Source organism: Gallus gallus, chromosome 13 (assembly GCF_016699485.2).
Source record: "Gallus gallus isolate bGalGal1 chromosome 13, bGalGal1.mat.broiler.GRCg7b, whole genome shotgun sequence".
NCBI classification, from domain to species: domain Eukaryota; kingdom Metazoa; phylum Chordata; class Aves; order Galliformes; family Phasianidae; genus Gallus; species Gallus gallus.
The window spans coordinates 17750983-17767391 of NC_052544.1; the positions used below are offsets into that span (position 1 = coordinate 17750983).

The 16409-nt window shown below is 43.1% G+C and overlaps 3 protein-coding genes across 8 annotated transcripts in view; 2 read left to right on the forward strand and 1 right to left on the reverse strand.

Annotated features, from left to right (window-relative positions):
* CTBPL (C-terminal binding protein-like) overlaps positions 1 to 9078 on the forward strand; it is a 23490-nt gene extending 14412 nt beyond the window's left edge. For all 5 annotated transcript variants that reach the window (XM_046900391.1, XM_046900389.1, XM_025154870.3 and 2 more), the window contains 6 exons: positions 1520 to 1726; positions 2331 to 2545; positions 3334 to 3464; positions 3611 to 3738; positions 4311 to 4431; positions 5500 to 9078. In XM_046900391.1, coding sequence (XP_046756347.1) covers positions 1520 to 1726; positions 2331 to 2545; positions 3334 to 3464; positions 3611 to 3738; positions 4311 to 4431; positions 5500 to 5671 — 974 coding nt within the window. In that variant the 3' untranslated portion in view covers positions 5672 to 9078. The remainder of the gene's footprint in view (positions 1 to 1519; positions 1727 to 2330; positions 2546 to 3333; positions 3465 to 3610; positions 3739 to 4310; positions 4432 to 5499) is intronic.
* Positions 1 to 11613, reverse strand: part of LOC121106705 — a 15603-nt gene extending 3990 nt beyond the window's left edge. The window contains exon 1 of the mRNA XM_040647017.1: positions 10973 to 11613. Coding sequence (XP_040502951.1) covers positions 10973 to 11236 — 264 coding nt within the window. The 5' untranslated portion in view covers positions 11237 to 11613. The remainder of the gene's footprint in view (positions 1 to 10972) is intronic.
* Positions 11614 to 11948: 335 nt separating this feature from the next.
* KDM3B (lysine demethylase 3B) overlaps positions 11949 to 16409 on the forward strand; it is a 45908-nt gene continuing 41447 nt past the window's right edge. For both annotated transcript variants that reach the window (XR_003077543.3, XM_015294040.4), the window contains exon 1: positions 11949 to 12239. Coding sequence is in view for 1 of the 2 variants with exons in the window: in XM_015294040.4 (XP_015149526.2) it covers positions 12069 to 12239 (171 nt within the window). In the remaining variant the exon portion in view is untranslated. The remainder of the gene's footprint in view (positions 12240 to 16409) is intronic.

Sequence of the window (16409 nt, forward strand, 5' to 3'; positions counted from 1 at the left end):
TTTGCTTTAGAGAGCTAGTGTCATGCTTCTTATTCATAGCCAAATTTTCTTTCCAGTGGACAATTAATGGTAATTTCCATGCTTAACCAGTCCCTTTAATTCATTCTGAGATACAGTACTGTTTCTTACATGTTTCCAATCCTTTGATTGGTCCAAAGGGTTGTGTGTGTGCTTTCTTCCACTCAAATATCATTTGCATGTAAACCCAAATATGTGCCTAGTTATGTAACAGATGAATGCATGTGGCTTTTCTGAAGATGAATGAGCTGGTAACTAGTGAAATTAAAATAAGTTAGTTGGGTTTCCCTGTTGCTCTATTCATCTCCTCCAAATGAAATGTGTGGCATTGTGACACAATTATAAAGTGTTTGATAGATAAAAGGAGTCATCTCTGAGATTGTGCATAGCTTTTGCTTTTCTAATTGGCTAGGGATGAAACTGTGATCTGAAGTTAGTTGAACTTCTGTGGTGCACTGCAGAATTTCCAGCCATTACCTGAATTTTACCCCTAATTTTTAGATAGCTGGTGGACTTTTGAGGAGGAGGTGTTTGCTTGTTTTGACAAATGGCTAGGGTCACGGTTCAGAGTAGGCCCTTTTTTTTTTTTTTAAATCAAGTTATTTTTATTTCTTGGCTGCTAAAAAATTTTGTCAGATTAAAAGAAATCTCTTCCAAAGAGGTGTTACCCCTGTTGGGAAGCAGAAGGCTGTTGAATGAAGGATAGTAGCAGTGAAGCCATATGCTGCCTGCCTCTCTGTGATTTTTGTTTTGTTTTCTTGGGGGGGGGGGGGGGGGGGGGGGGTGGTGTAGGTTGTTCAGGAATGTCCACGTTTTGTTACAGTGCTCTGACGTCTTTCTGTTTCCTGACAGTAATCTGTGTTTCCAGCACCTTAACTCTGTTGGTGTTAGTAATTTCCCCGATGGCTCTAGCCTTTGTTTTATGGTCCCTTGCGTCTGTATGTTTTTCTAGAGTATGGATATTACATGTCATTATTTTTAAATGTAATTTCAAACTTCTGTGGTTTTTCTCTACAATTAATGAATTAATTAAGTAGTGTTGCTCCTGGAGAAGCTGTTGGTTGCAGTCAGCATCTGGTCAGTGAGGCATGAAAGAGCTTAACCATCTGTCGTCTTAATTCTTCTATAGTCTGTCCTAGAGTATCTCTGGAATGAGTGCATCTTTCAATGTAGACCTTATGAAGTTTTCTTGTGTCACTTGTGTGATCCAGTTGTCCTCATTTCAGCCTGGTGGTTTTTTGTTTCAATTTTTTTTTTTTAATAGCTGGTTAGGGTGTTAAATTAATATCTGTATGTAAGGAGGGGATGATATATCCTTGGGGTTAAAAAGCTGTCTGGTCCTATCTATGTTGCTGTAGAACTACTTTTTGAAATGAATTCTGCATTTCTTGGTAGTAGTTCTGGAGTACTGAATTACGTTTCAATACTTCTGCCTAGAGAGTTGTATTTTGGTTTAGTGTTGTGATTATAAAAATCTCATGAACTGTGTATGGCTTTGTAGGCATTGCAGTTTGCAACATCCCTTCCTCCTCAGTTGAGGAGACTGCTGACTCCACCCTTTGCCATATTTTGAACCTCTATCGGCGTGTTACTTGGCTACATCAGGCTATGCGGGAGGGGAATCGAGCCTCAAGTGTAGAGCAGATTCGAGAAGTGGCTGGAGGTGCTGTGCGTATCCGTGGGGAGACTTTGGGCATCATTGGACTAGGTAAGTAATAGGAATCGTTAGACTGAAAAGTAAACTGAATGTCTTTGGGAACCAAAAGAGTCACAGACTGGAGAGGGGGAAAAAAAAAAAGATAATTCTACAGCTGTTCATTGTGAAACACACTGACTCATAAGAAATGCTAGTGCCCTATTCTGTGATGATGAGCATCTTGAAGAGTTGGGTATATGTTACGGGTTTGGGGATTTTTTTTTTCCTTATTCATATTGTTAGAATAATTGGAATTTTCAGGCAGCTCTTCTCAGTGACTGTTTTTCTGTATACTAGGCTCTGTATCAGTAACAAAGCTGCCTGAAAGCTTCCATTTCCTTCAAGTTCTTACTGCCTCTGAATCAGGGTACAGGCTTGATTTGAAAAAACAGAGCTCCTTTTAGGCTATTGCATGGGGAAGAACTAGAATTAGCCACAGGGGATCAACACTGAATTGCCTACTCTGGGTTGCTATGGCAATCCTAGGAATGTCCAGGGCTGCATTACCTTGGGCCTTGGCAGTAAACTCCAGCGTAGGCTCCCAGTCTACCCCAGTATCTTGTCTTTAAAGTTTGTTTTACCTTTCCTTGATGATTGTGGGTTTTCTTTTGTGAAGGCCGAGTTGGACAGGCAGTGGCTCTGCGAGCCAAGTCCTTTGGCTTCAACGTGATTTTCTATGATCCCTATCTGCCGGATGGAGTGGAGCGATCCTTGGGTTTACAACGAGTAGGAACCCTGCAGGATCTACTAATGCACAGCGATTGCATCACATTGCACTGCAGCCTGAATGAACATAACCATCACCTCATCAATGACTTCACTATTAAACAGGTGCAGCAGGAGCTTGATTTCCTCCACAGAACACTGTGGAAATGAATGCAAACAGAAACTGCTGCTTTCACAGAGGCTGAGAGCGTGTGAATCCTGCTGCCTCTACTGTGTGCCTCCTGCTGCCTTTGGAGGCTGGGAGCATGTGGATCTGGGTGCCTGTGCTTTGTGCTTATAGAATTTCTTGTTAAGAGAAACATAGGACTATCTTTTCTTGCCAAGTAATTTATTAAGAATTAACATTAAGAATGTTTTAAGTGATTAAATAATTTCAAATTACCTTTAAAATTCATAACTGGCTGTACTGGTTAGAGCCAGATCTGGTGTGGCTGGGACTATAAGCTTCTCTAGACTGCTCTTCCAAAGTCTTTCTGCCCAAGCCCACTGCAAAGCCAGTCTTGGGCTCTACTCTAGTAGTTTGTGAATGCTTTTCCATGCTTTCATGCGAGACACCTGGATATAACAGTCCAGTTTTGTATAGCTGTGTACTTGATTCATGTCCTCTTTCTTCTTTAAAGTAGTAGGATGAATATGGAGTGCGAAACTTGAGAGTTCCACTTTTGCCCTTGTTGTCTTGTGGTTTTTGTTTGTTCATTTTAAAAGCAAATTTCTCAAGCATCGCTTGCAGGCATTTCCCCTGTGGTTAGCTTTGCAGTGAGAGCACTCCTAGTTCGTCCAGGCCTCATCTAATCACTGCAGGCTGCTGCTCATTTCCAGTAGACTTCCCAAGATTCACTTTGCTCCCCTGAAAAGCCTCTTTATCAACGCACTTAATGTTTTTCTTCTTCCAGATGCGCCAGGGCTGCTTCTTAGTGAACACAGCCCGAGGAGGTCTGGTTGATGAGAAAGCCTTAGCACAAGCCTTGAAAGAGGGGAGAATCAGAGGAACGGCCCTGGATGTACATGAATCTGAGCCTTTCAGGTAAAACTGCACCTGCACGCCTGCGTTATCCTATGAATCATGCACTGGATGATTCTTTTTTTATTTAAATTACAGTGATACTTGAGAAGACAGGTGGGATTATCACTTCTGGAGAGAAACCGCTTCTTATTTTTTTTTCTCCACAGCTTTGCTCAGGGACCCTTAAAAGATGCACCCAATGTGATCTGCACCCCACACACTGCCTGGTACAGTGAGCAGGCTTCAATTGAATCCAGAGAAGATGCAGCTAAAGAGATCCGCAGAGCTATTACAGGTAATGAGGAAGACTGTGCACTCTGCAGCTGCTGATGGATTAGGAGTCTTTTTGTTAGTTCACTGCGAGGATTATGGATTTGGAACTGCTAATTGTTCTTTAAATATTAGGCTCATTAACTAGCTTCTGGAACTGGAGTGTAAGTTGGTAGTTGTTTCTTTGCCTTTTGAGAATCTAGTAACTAATGCTGGAGTGGCGCTTTCCTTCCTTTGGAAGGCATAAGAGTTGCAATCTCTTACTACATTTTCTAAATCCTTTGCAATAATTCCTTTGACAGTTAATTTGTACACATTTTTTGGAGTAGCACAGGTTGTCTCTTAGGGAAGGTAAGCCTTGGCAATTTCAGTTTATGTGGCTGGTGATTTCCCCAAGGTCACGGAAGTGGTAAGGAAGGATCAGTCTCCTGTGCTGGGTAAGGGAGACTCCTCTGAACATCGTTATATGGGAGTGGATGGAAAAGATACTGAGCATTTCCTTTTTACTTTTCTTCTGTTTGTCTCCTTTTCCCTGCTATCTGTCTCCTGTTTTTATTTGTTCGTTTGTTTTGTTTGTCATTCTTGGTGTTCCCACAGGTCATATTCCTGACGCTTTGAGGAACTGTGTTAATAAGGAGTATTTGCTGTTAGCAGCTCAGTGGTCTGGTATTGATCCTGCAAGTGTCCACCCAGAACTCAATGGAGCTGCAGCATACAGGTGAGATAAGTAGGTTGTCCGAGTTACTGCTTCCAAACATATCTTCCTGCTGCAGTAGGTCAACCATCACTGGTGGGGTTTGAGAACTGCTTGTACCTGCAAGGAGATGTGCTTTTGTGCCTTTTTACACTGTAAATGAGCTTTTTGCAAAACCTTAACAGCAGCACTCCTGGAACCATTCATTCTAGGATTTACCATTTTCCTGAACATGCTTAGTTCCAGCTGGGTACTCGTTAATTTTTCCTAATTATTGCAAGAGCTTTCCAGTAGACATATTAAGATAAGAAAGCCTGCTGGGTGCCTGAGAAGAGGTATGGATCTTAACATGCAGAAGGTGTGTATATTGCTGTGGCTGTATAAATAAAACATGGTTCTTACCTACATCACAGATGAGGACTTTTAAAAAGACATTGTCCAGTAGTTTTAGGCAGTGGCCTAAATGGGTTATATTTCAGGCTGTTACAGACCTGCCAGGTGATTGTGGATAGCTTGTTTCCCATCTGTTTTTCTCCTGTCTGTAAAATAGAAAATATATTCTCTTCCTTTTTCTGAGATGTCTACACAGATTCTGATGTATTTATGGAGAAGGAAGGTATAAGGAGACAACACAGAAGTAGAGGGTTCATTAGCAATTCATAGGTATCTTCACTATTTTTCATCTTATTTTGACTGTTCTCCTAGTTTAGCTCTTTACTTTTCTGCGTTGGAGCCCAGTGAAGGATAGGTGGTAGATTGCATTCTTTCTGCTGTTGGAGGGGACAGCTCTTCAGGCTACCTCCACGCTGTGACTCATGCTGTTTCCCACTGGTTACGAATTTTGCACCTGTCTTCCAAATGCTTAGTTCATGACTTAGAACTGCTTCTGCCTGTCTGAGAACGAGTGTAATTTGGTAACGGGTGGTAACTGCTACTCTTCAGCTCTGGAGACTTTCCTTGTATTCTGTTTTGGAGCAGCTCTGCTGAAAAGATGGATTTGTATTCAGCAGTTGCCTGAGGGCATACACATCTCTTTTCCCCTTGCATAACTGCTAGACCAGCATGTAATTTCTATGTTTCTATTGGTTTCAGGTTTCCTCCAGGAGTAGTGGGGGTAACCACCCCTGGGCTACCAGAACCACCAGTAGTGGAAGGGATTGTAGCTCATGGGATCCCTTCTGTTTCCCACTCTGCACCGCGTACCCCTTCCCCAGGAGAGACAAGCAAACTGGATGCAGACAGAGAGATTCCTGCTGATCAGTAGCAGCATCTTTATCTTCTCTTCTCTGGCAGGAGGAAAAAAAAAAAAAAAAAAAGTATCTTCTGCTAGGACTTTCTTTAACACCCTGCAGAGACCATTTCCTGTTAATGCAGGACAGGACAATGCATTTCATTACTGGCAAACTTTAGGTCTTGCCTTTATTTTTGTAACCCTTTTAGTTATAATCTCTCGGTGAATCTTTCTCCTTCTCTGGGGCAGGGCAGCAGTGACCTTGCCTCCCCTTGGAAATACTTGGTTTAACCAGTGTTTTTTTTCCTATATGTCTGCCTCAGTTGTCTGTGACAGGGAACTGTTTTAGTGCACTTGAATATAGAAGAGGTAATGCCGCCTGATCAGGGATGGCCTTCAGTGTCCCTAACAACAGACTTCAGGGCATGTTTTTCAGTTGTAGCAGTGTAAGCTCCTTTTGGCTGTACCTCTCAAAGTGTAGACATGGGGAATACCAGAAAAAGATTAATAAATTGGAGAAGTTGTGAATTATCTGTATTATGATGTCAGTAAAATGCAACTTCAGCTCTGTGCATTACCTTGCTTGTTTTAATTAAGGCTTTCTATGAGAACGGACAGCACAAGCAGTGCTTGTTCGTGACTGTAAGTTTTGTCTATGCAGTACTAGGCCTGAAGATAAAAATAACAGTTTCAAAGTCAGCCTTGTAAATAATTTGAAATGAATTTAAAAAGTCATCAAATGTGTTCCCATGGCCGCTGTGTTTGCAAGGCTTTGAAATAATTCACCTATGTGAATGTACCTCAGAGAAGACGAGAAAATGCAGAAATAGGAAAAAATTGCACTGGGAGACAGCAAGTAGCAATAATTTGCAGCTGCGGTTGCTGGTTCCTTGCACACGTGTACCTCAGTCTAATGACGCTGTTTATTTGCAGAGTATATGATGTTAAAATTCTAAGCCGTGTTCTACAGAACTTTGTAGGCACAACTGCACCAATTAGAAGTAACAGCAGTGCTAGTGACACTAGTCTCTGCTGATGGAGAAAGCTTTTAAGGCATGACCAAATTAGTCTAGTTAGTGTAGCTCTGCTAGCATATGTTGCATCTTCAGTAGAGGGCAGAGTCAAATTGAGTTTTTTTTTTTATTTTTACTATCACAAGGCTTATTCGTGTGGGAGAAAGGCTGTTCGCATAGGCTTATTCATACAAAGGGGAAGAGAACACAATTATGTCATCACCTGAAGCCAAGGCAGGATTGTTACTCTGAAGCTTTTTCCTGTTTCTCTGTCCCAGACGATTGATTCATGTATTTGAGGGGGGGGTGGAGCCTTCAGCAAAACAGATTCCCCAGCAGATTTTCTTTAATTCTAAATATTCCTTCCTATTTCATGTTGTTACACAAGGTGCTATACAGGAGAGGCATACCCTATGTGTGGTTTTATCTGCGTTGCTTGATTCCTTTCGTGTGTCTGTGACTGGGATCTGAATAGGTGCGAACAGATTTGAGGAGCAGGCAAAATCATCTGTTTAGGCTGTTTACAGTTGAAGAAGTTGAACAAAGCTTTCAGAGTAGCAAAGGTTTCAGGCTCTTCCCTGTTTTTATGTTATTCTCCAACACTGTGTTTATATAATAGCTTACTATCTAGCTTACTATTGATATGGTGAAGTGATTCATTCCTTTCCCCATATGTGCCCGCCTGTCTGCACTGCCACCGCCCCTCCAACCACACAAAAACAACAACAACAAAAAAATGGCAATTCAAGAAAGAAAAATAGACAAGATGTAAGCTTCAGGTGTTCCTTTGCAGATTTAACATATTTTAAATGTTCAGCATTAGTGAGATATTTGTTCTTTAGTGTCGAGTGTCTTTTTTTTGATAAGGTATTTGTATTAGTGAAGGTTGGCTTCTGTGTTTCATGGATGATGCTGATTCTAATTAAAATCCATATACCTCCTTGGCTGCTCAGGTTTACCAGGTCAGACTGGGACTGGTGTTAGGCACAAGTTACAGGAGAATTCTTCTGAATGAAAGCTTAGAGCTCAGAAGCACTTCAGTTTGAGCTATACCTAAAATAACCAGCAGCTCTTTTCTGATTTCTGTAATTTTCAGGTAACCTACATTTTGCAAACTGTTAACTCAGAAAGCTGTTCTTCTGACAGACAAATGGGGGGGAAATGTTTCATTCAGGGACTGAGAGCTGATCTGTCTATTACTGCATTAGGGAAGCAGTCTGTCCATAACTACAGTTTCCTTATTTGCTGTTAAAAATTCCTTCTCTGCATAGAGGTTCATGTCTGCAGATTATTTTATGGTGATTCTAGTTATGACCTTAGTGAGTACAGAGAATCAGAGTACATTCATCTTCTCTATTTTAGAGCACAATGCAAGGTAGATGTTTTTCATTAAAGGCAGCATATCTATCTATCCACCTATATTTTTAAGGTCAGTCAGGCAGCTCTGTGCACTCTGAAGAAGAGTGGGAAGATCTCATTTAGGGGACATTTTGAGTTTCTCATTTTATTTGGTGACTAGTAAATGTAGGAGTAACTAAAATGATGTTGTAAGAAATACTTCATTATGGGTACTGAGGAGTTGAAGCTGACAGCACTGGTGACTGTATTTGTGAATCTAGGCATCCCTTCTCTCCTCTTATGGGTGTAATGTGACAGCAATAGTGGCTCTGCTTTATCCAACACCATGCAGAATGACTGGATGCGAAGGCAACTTTTCCCTTGATGAGAGCCTCAGCAGAAAATGCCGAGGTAAAAATTGAACAGAACCTTGACCATGACCTCAGTGAAGGGCTCTCTTTGTGCTTGTAGAATTACTCTGCTTGTATGCCATTTTTACCTCTGTGTGTAGACTAAACTTGCCATCACCAGACCAAAGGCTGTTCTGAGCAGACAGCTCATAGAAAGAATGACCAGTACTGAAGTATAGTGTGGTCTTCTCCATCCCATGAGTGCCAAGTCCTTTCAACAGCACCCTCTCATGTGTGATAAACTGACTCACAGCTCCTCCTCTTAACTTTAGTGCAGTATACAAAAGTGGAAGGATTTTTTTTTTTCCTCTTAAAATACCTTCGTTCAGAATTAGTGCAGAGCTTTATTTCCAAAGAACAGAAGTTTCCTAGGGTGAGGCAGGAGTACCCTACCTTCACTAACCTGCTTACAGGAGGTGCTTATACTGTCCCAAGGTACATTCTGTTTGTCAGGGTCACTGCTGCTGACCAGCTTTTTTATAGAGGACTCAGAGTTTCAGAAATATATTTTTGTAGACAATAACTAAACTGTGAAACATTGAAATAAAGCATGTAAAACAAAAGCTTACAGCACTGTCCTCTGTACAGATGTTTCTTTCACTTCAGTTCTCTCCTGACTTATTAGATAATGTTTGACTACTTCTTGGATATATTTTAATAAACTTCTCCAAAGAATGTGGCTGCTGTCTGTGGAAGTGGTGGCCTGAATTACAGCATACACTGAAGGGAGTTGGGAGGGGGGGAGGGAGGGTGTGGAAAAGAAAAACAAACAAACAAAAAAAGCCCACAAGCATGTTACATGTAATTGTCTGCATCAGTCCCACTTTTCTCACAATAGATGGGTTAGATTTTCCACGTAGTTACTCCCTAGATCCCAGTGGTTAATGACTTTCTTTGGATTCTGGAGAACTCGCTATCAACGAAGACTGGAAGTGACAGACTGAAGAAGCAGTCATATTCAGGGGTTAAGAGACAGCTTTGGGTGTAGCCCAGTACTTAGTGCTTACTTATTTGCCGTCTCACAAGTTGAAAGTGTGGCTGGCTTTTTTTTTTTTTTTTTTTTTCCCCCTCACCAAAGTATTAGGTTAAATAGATGTTTCAAGAAGGCTGAGAAATAACCAATTCCTCTTTGAGACAGTTACGGGTTTCATGTCTTCTCTTGGAAATTCCTAAGTTCTTCATAGTTCTTTAAAATACCCAGGGCAGACGCAGCTTCCAAAGAGCCTTTGACCCTCTCTCTAAATATTATAATCTGTCTTGAAATCTGTCCACTATTTTATCAGCATTCCACATCAGGACTAATATCAGACAATTTATAAGGAGTACAGATAAGGGGATAAAGAAATATAATTCTGAGGACAGCCATTCTATAAACTGGTATTTGGGCATCACCATATCCATTTCCTATTAAAATTAATTGTATCCCTGTAACAAGAAAGTAACAAAGATGAAGTACTGCCATTTAGTGAAAACAACCTGGCACAATCATATTGAATAGGTGTAGGTGAAAGCAAGCAACTTGTCACTGCTGATGGTGATTCACTGTTAACTGTGACTGAGAAAACAGTAAAGAAGAAAAATGATTTTCACAAGAACATCCTTGTTCTGATGTCAAGCATAGCATCTACTCCTCATTCCAGTTTCAATCAGTGCTACTGTGTCTTGAATGCACAAACAGAAAGAAGTGTAAAGCTGCATGTAGAATTCTGAAGAACTAACTTGTATAAGCATGTTGAAAAGGACTAGGGTTGGGGCATTGCACTATTCTACATGAGGACTGTTGAAATGTATCAGGTAATCATGATTAACATATTAGAATCACAGAATGGCTTGGGCTGGAAGAGACCTCAAAGATCATCTGGTTCCAAACACCCTGTCGTGGGCAGGGTCACTGATCACTAGATCAAGCACTAGATCTGGTTGCCCATCCAACCTGACCTTGAACACGTCCAGGGATGGGGCATCAGCAACCTCTCTGTGCAGCCTGTTCCAGCACCTTACCACCCTCTCAGTGAAAAACTTCCCCCTCACACCTTATCTAAATCTCCCTTCCTTTAGTTTAAAAGTATTCCTCTTGTCCTATTGCTATCAGACTTGTGTAAAAAATCAGTCTCCCTCCTGTTTATAATCTCCCTCTAAATTCTGGAAGGCCACAGTGAGGTGTCCCCGGAGCCTTCTCCAGACTGAACAAGCCAAGCTTCTTCAGTCTGCTGTTGTAGGAGAGGTGCTCCAGCCCTCAGATCATCTTCGTGGCCCTCCTCTGGACCCTCTCCAACAGTTCTCTGTCTTTCTTGTGCTGGGGGCCCCTGACCTGGACACAGTACTCTGCGTGGGGCCTCTACAAGGGCAGAGTAGACAGGGACAGTCCCCTCCCTCACTCTCCTGCCACCCCTCTTTTGATGCAGCCCAGGATATTGTTGGCCTTCTGGGCTGCAAGCCCCTAAGTCCTCAGCCAGGCTGCTGTCAGTGAGTTCTTCTCCCACTCTGTATATGTATCCGGGATTGCCCTGACCCATGGCTTTGTTGAACCTCATTAGGCTTACATGGGTCCGCCTTTTGAGCTTATTCAGGACCTTCTGGATTGCATCCCTTCCTTCTGTCATATCAACTGCACTACTCAGCTTGTCGTCTGCAAACTTGCTGAGGGTGTACTCAATCCCATCATCTTTGTCATTGATAAAGACGTTAAAGCGTAATGGTCCTAAAACTGACCCTTGGAGTACACTGCTTGTCACTGGCCTCCACCTGAACATAGAGCTGCTGACCACAACTCTCTGGCTTTGGCCTTCTAACCAATTCCTCATCCACTGTATAGTCCAGCCTTCAAACCCATACATCTCTTCAATTTAGAGATGAAGATGTGGTGCAGGACCATGTGAAAGGTCTTGTGCAAGTCCAGGTAGATGACATCAGTTGCCCTTTTGTTTGTTCACCAATGCCGTTGCTCCACCATAGAAGGCCACCAGACTGGTCAGGAATCTATGCTCTGAGTTTCCTGACCTCATCTCCACATATTATGATATATATATATCACATATATATATATAAATATATATAATTACCCCCTAATAAATGCCATTAAAAAACTGCATCACCTAACAGGGAACAACCCAGGCTAGTGATATTGCTTTTACTACGGGGCCAACTCAGAGCCATGTGAAGCAACTCAGGCCCCAGTTCTACAGCTGTTACTGTATCTTTTTTTATAATTTCCGTTTACCTCGACACTTAGGTAAAAGCTCCTTAATTTCTGTTATTTCAGACACTGAACCTGGAGTTCATAAGCAGCTCTGCCACAGGAAGGCCTCCTCCTACGGCACCTGGCCGCCGATCGGCCCTCGACTCCGCGACTGCTCCAGGTTCTGTCCGTGGTCACTGCAGCTCTGTGGCTGGAGGGCTCCGTCCCCAGTTCCTCCGCCGCAGAACGGCCCGGCCCAACCCGCTCCCGTTCCTCATGGCGGCTAACCGCGCAAATGCGGGGAGCCCGGCGCGGGGCATTGTGGGGGAGAGGAAGGAGGGAGGGAAGACCGTCCTAGCGAGGTGCATGCCGGGATTGGGACGGGCGGCGCTTGGAGGCCTGGAGAGGGGTAGTCGTTCTGTCGGTGTTTGGGGGCCGTGTCGGTCGGTGGGCTCGGGCCGGCGGCGGAGGAGGCTCCTGTCCGGCGGAGGATGGCGGACGTGGCGGCCTCCCCCGTGGGAAAGCGGCTCCTGCTGCTGCTGGCGGCGGCGCCGGGTGAGGGCGAGGCGACGGGGCCGGACTCTGGGCCTGCGCTGCCCTCCCGGGCCTGGCGGAGCGGCACGGTGCGGGCTATGAGCGGAGCGGTGCCCCAGGACCTGGCGGTGAGGAGCCGGCGGCGGAGGTGGTGATGGGGCGCGGGTGGGGGTCGCGGGCCATGTCGGGCCTCCCGCGCGTGTGTTACGGCCTCCCACCGGCGGCGCGGGCTGGGCTGGGCAGGGCAGGGCAGGATAGGACTGCGGGGCGAGCGGCCTGCCGGGCCGTGGCCGGGGCTGTGGAGCGCTGCTTTCCCCCCAGTCGGGTCGCGGCGGCGCTGTGCTGGCGACCCTTCTCTGCTGAGTGCTGCCCGCGCTGCCCCTGGGCCTGCCGGGACGCGCTTCGGGCCGGGGAACGGCAGGCCCAGCCTGCGGGAGCGCGCTGCCGGGGCGGGGTCGGGTGGAGGGGGACCGGCAGCCTCAGCTGCTGTGAATTCTGATAGCTGAAGTATAGAGCTGCTGCGTGTGTGTGCAACTTTGGTGCTGTTTCCTGGGAAGAAGTTAAGTATAATTGATCAGGCTAAGTGGGGTTTCTTGTTTAAATACGTACTTCTGTGTCGTTTAAATACGTACTTCTGTGTCGTGGTTGGTGGTTTTAGGTCTTGGATTCTGTTTTCAGCTGCAGCAATTTGCATTTTGTGTAATGTGTTTAAACACTTCTGGTTTTGTTTTGCTCATCTGGTGTAGTGCAGTGAGACACTTGGGTGGAGATCGTGGAAAGAAGTCTGGACAGACATCCTGGCCGTTTCTCTTTCTGTGTGCCACTTTTCCTAGTATTCATTGTGAGTGATGGCATGCTTTGCAAGCTTCTGTGGCCTGGTACCTACCAACTATGTCAGAGGACAGGGTGATGCGCTATTGCTGCTCCCTTGTTTATTTAAGCTGGAGATAAATAAATAAATATACAGAAGAGGGGATATTGAGAAACAAATTAGGAGAGGTGTCTGAGACTGTCTGAAATGTGGAAACACATTAGGGCTGTGACCTGGTCTGGAAAGCCACTTTTGTAACACACTGAATTTGACATGTATTGGTACCCTTATGTTATGGTCCTATCCAATGCAAATATTATTATGACGTAAAGATTGTTTGCAGTGCCTGTTCCTGCTGTTTAGCTATACTTTGAACTGGAGGAGTGTTACTCGGACAACTAAAGCTAACTCATTTGTTTCCTCACTAGTCATGTGACTCTTTTTAGACTGCTTTAACAAAGAAAAAAAAAATCAAATCCTGTGCTTGATAGCATAGGAAATAATTTGTTGTTTTCTTGATGTATTTGAATTCATAGCTTTCTTAAAACGCTGCTGTTCTCAACCCAGTTTTTTTCATGAATAACTTTCCATTTCATACTGTTTTAATGATGCAGTTGTCTCTAAACATTGTATTCTCCAAATCTGTACAAGAACTACTGAATACAAATTGTCTAAAATACACAAGGTGAATTTTTCATAGTTCTGTACTGTGGAATATTTAGTGTTGTAATGGATCTTTCTGTGTATAATGAATACTGCTTTGACAATGTTAATCAATAAAAGGGTTGGAAAGATGAGAGGCTGAGGGATGCTTGAGTTGTCCAGTCTGGAGAAAGGGCTCAGAAGCAACCTCATTCCTGTACAAGTTTGTGGAGAGAGAGGTCCTGGTCTCTTTTCCATTGTAATCAATGAAAAAATGTGTGGAAATGACACAAAGCTTCTCTAGGGAAAGTTCGGACTGGGCATCAGGGAAAACCTCTCTTCTGTGAGACTGGTCACAGAAACTGTCTTCCTAGGGAAGTGGTTGACGTCCCAGTGCCTATCGTTGTTGAAGAGGCATTTGGATAACACCCTCAGTAACGTCCTTTAACTCTTATTTAGTTCTGAAGTGGTCAGGCAGTTGGACTAGATGATCTTCCAAGGTCCATTCCAACAGAACTTTTCCATTCTGTAATTATGTCCTGTTAGGAAAATGTCATCTTTTCAAAATTCATTCAGCCAGAAGTGAGGACTTGGCACCAGTTCAGGAATTACTGTTCTAAGATAATGATGTGAACTAGGTCTGAAGAAGGTTAGGAGAAAAAAAATCGAATCTACTCTTTGAATTAAGACTGTGCTTTCTCATGGTATCCTGTAAAGATGGTTTTTCTTAGTAGCCCATAGTCTCATGTTCACTTTTAAGAAATACAGAACAGCTTTGTATCTCTGCCTTTCCAAAGCAGGAAAATGGAGAACAGTCAAAAAGTATGGAACTTCAAACATTTCAGAAAGCTGTTAAAATAGTATTTTAATACTGGAAAAGCAGTATTACTACAAAAGCATGTTGTGGTCTAAAGTGTCTTTGTAAGGGATTTTATGGGAGTAAATCTTTTTTTTAAGTAAGGATGCTGCAACTCTGCAGGGCTGGATTTAGGTTTGTGTGCTCTCTGTCAGTTTTGAGATGTTACTTGAAAGCCTTCTTGGCAATAGGGAAAAATGTGGAGAAAAAGTGCACATGCTGCCCATATGCGGTAGAGTGTCAGGGTTTACAGGCTGCAGAATTCTGGTGTTATTTGTTTGAGACTGAATGGGAAGTTTGTAGAGGCATTCAGGTTGCAATAAATGTTGCAAGATGAGTTGACCGATAAGTAGTTGAAACTGGGACTCTGGAAGTGGTGGGAAGGTTCACAACAACCTAGGAGAGTTGTATGATATCCAGGTTGCTTTCTCTGCTACTTGTCTTTCCTTCATTCTGTCCTGCAAGGATGGTCATATTCCTGGATCATTCTTCCTGTCAGCAAGACACATACATGAGTTTGCATGTTGGAAGGGTTTAGGAAGGTACATGTAGACCCCAAAAAGTGGTCTGATGTTTCATTCACCATCTCCTATTGTTGCAGTTGAAGGTAGAATGCTGGACTGGATGGATGTTCTTCAGGCCAGTAGGTATAGTGTATCTATAATGCTTCTTGTTATAAAATAAATATTTGAGGACCGACAGGATATTAAACATTTTTAAAAATTAATTTTTACTTACTTTGCAAATAAAATACCGTTCTTTGAAAGAGAGCTGATTGCAAAGCAGTGGGTATACATTTTCTCCACTCACTGTAGGATACTTTCTTGGTGGCCTCAGTACAGAGTATTATGAATTCTTGTTGTGTCGTGTTTTTTTTTCCCCCTATGGCTTTTCTGTCTTCCAATATGTGAGATAGAAATCGACACTGAAAAATTCGCATTCATCCAATGAGCCGTGTCTTCTGTGTTTTCAGTGACTGCTTTTCTCAAGAATCAAAAGTGTCAAGAGGGATTCTGTAACTACTTATTTACAGTGAAATACAAAGGACATGGAATACATCTCTGCAGTTGCAGCTTATGTAACTTGCTCATTTTCCCTCCTAGCTGGATTGGGATGAAAATTGTTAAGATTAAATTGTGAAAACTTGAGGACTGAGAGAAATACAGCATAATAGGTAGAGCAAAAGCTGCATGCACAAGCAAAGCAAAATACTACTTCCCATCAGCAGGCAGATCACAACATTGCGATTGCAGAATCACAGGATCACAACATTGCAGGAGTCGGAAGGGACCTCAAGAGGTCATTGAGTCCAACTCCCCAGCTAACACAGATTCCCCACAGTGGGTCGCACAGGGTGGTGTCCAGATGGGTCTGGCATATATCCAGACAAGGAGACTCCACTACCTCTCTGGGCAGCCTGTACCAGTGCTCCATCACCCTGACCGTAAAGAAATTCCACGTGTTTGTATGGAACTTCCAATGTTCACATTTTAGGCCATTGCTCCTTGTCCTAGTGGTGCACACCATGGAGAAGAGCCTGGCTTCATCCATGTGCCTCCTCACCTCCCTTTAGAGAGTTATAAACTATTATCAGATACCCTCTCAATCTTATTTTCTCTACGCTAAGCAGATCCAGGTTACTCGTCCTTTTCTCATACAGGAGATTCTCCAGGCCATTTTTATCATCTTTGTGGCCCTTTTTGTGTTGCAAGAGAACTTTTCTAGATTTAAAAAAAATAATACTAATAAAACCCAAGATTCTTTCTGATTAGATATTGCTTCAGGAAGGCATTTTCGCCATAGAAGAACTTGGGAAATCCTGTAGGTGCTTTTTATCTAAGCAGTATCTTTTTTTTTCATTACTATTTTATGTGGATATGTCTGTACCTATTTTATACCTACTTGTCATCATCAATAACACTGTTCAAAAGCATTGGTATTATTAGTGAACCACCACTGGTATTGCTATCAATGGATTTTCTAAACTGG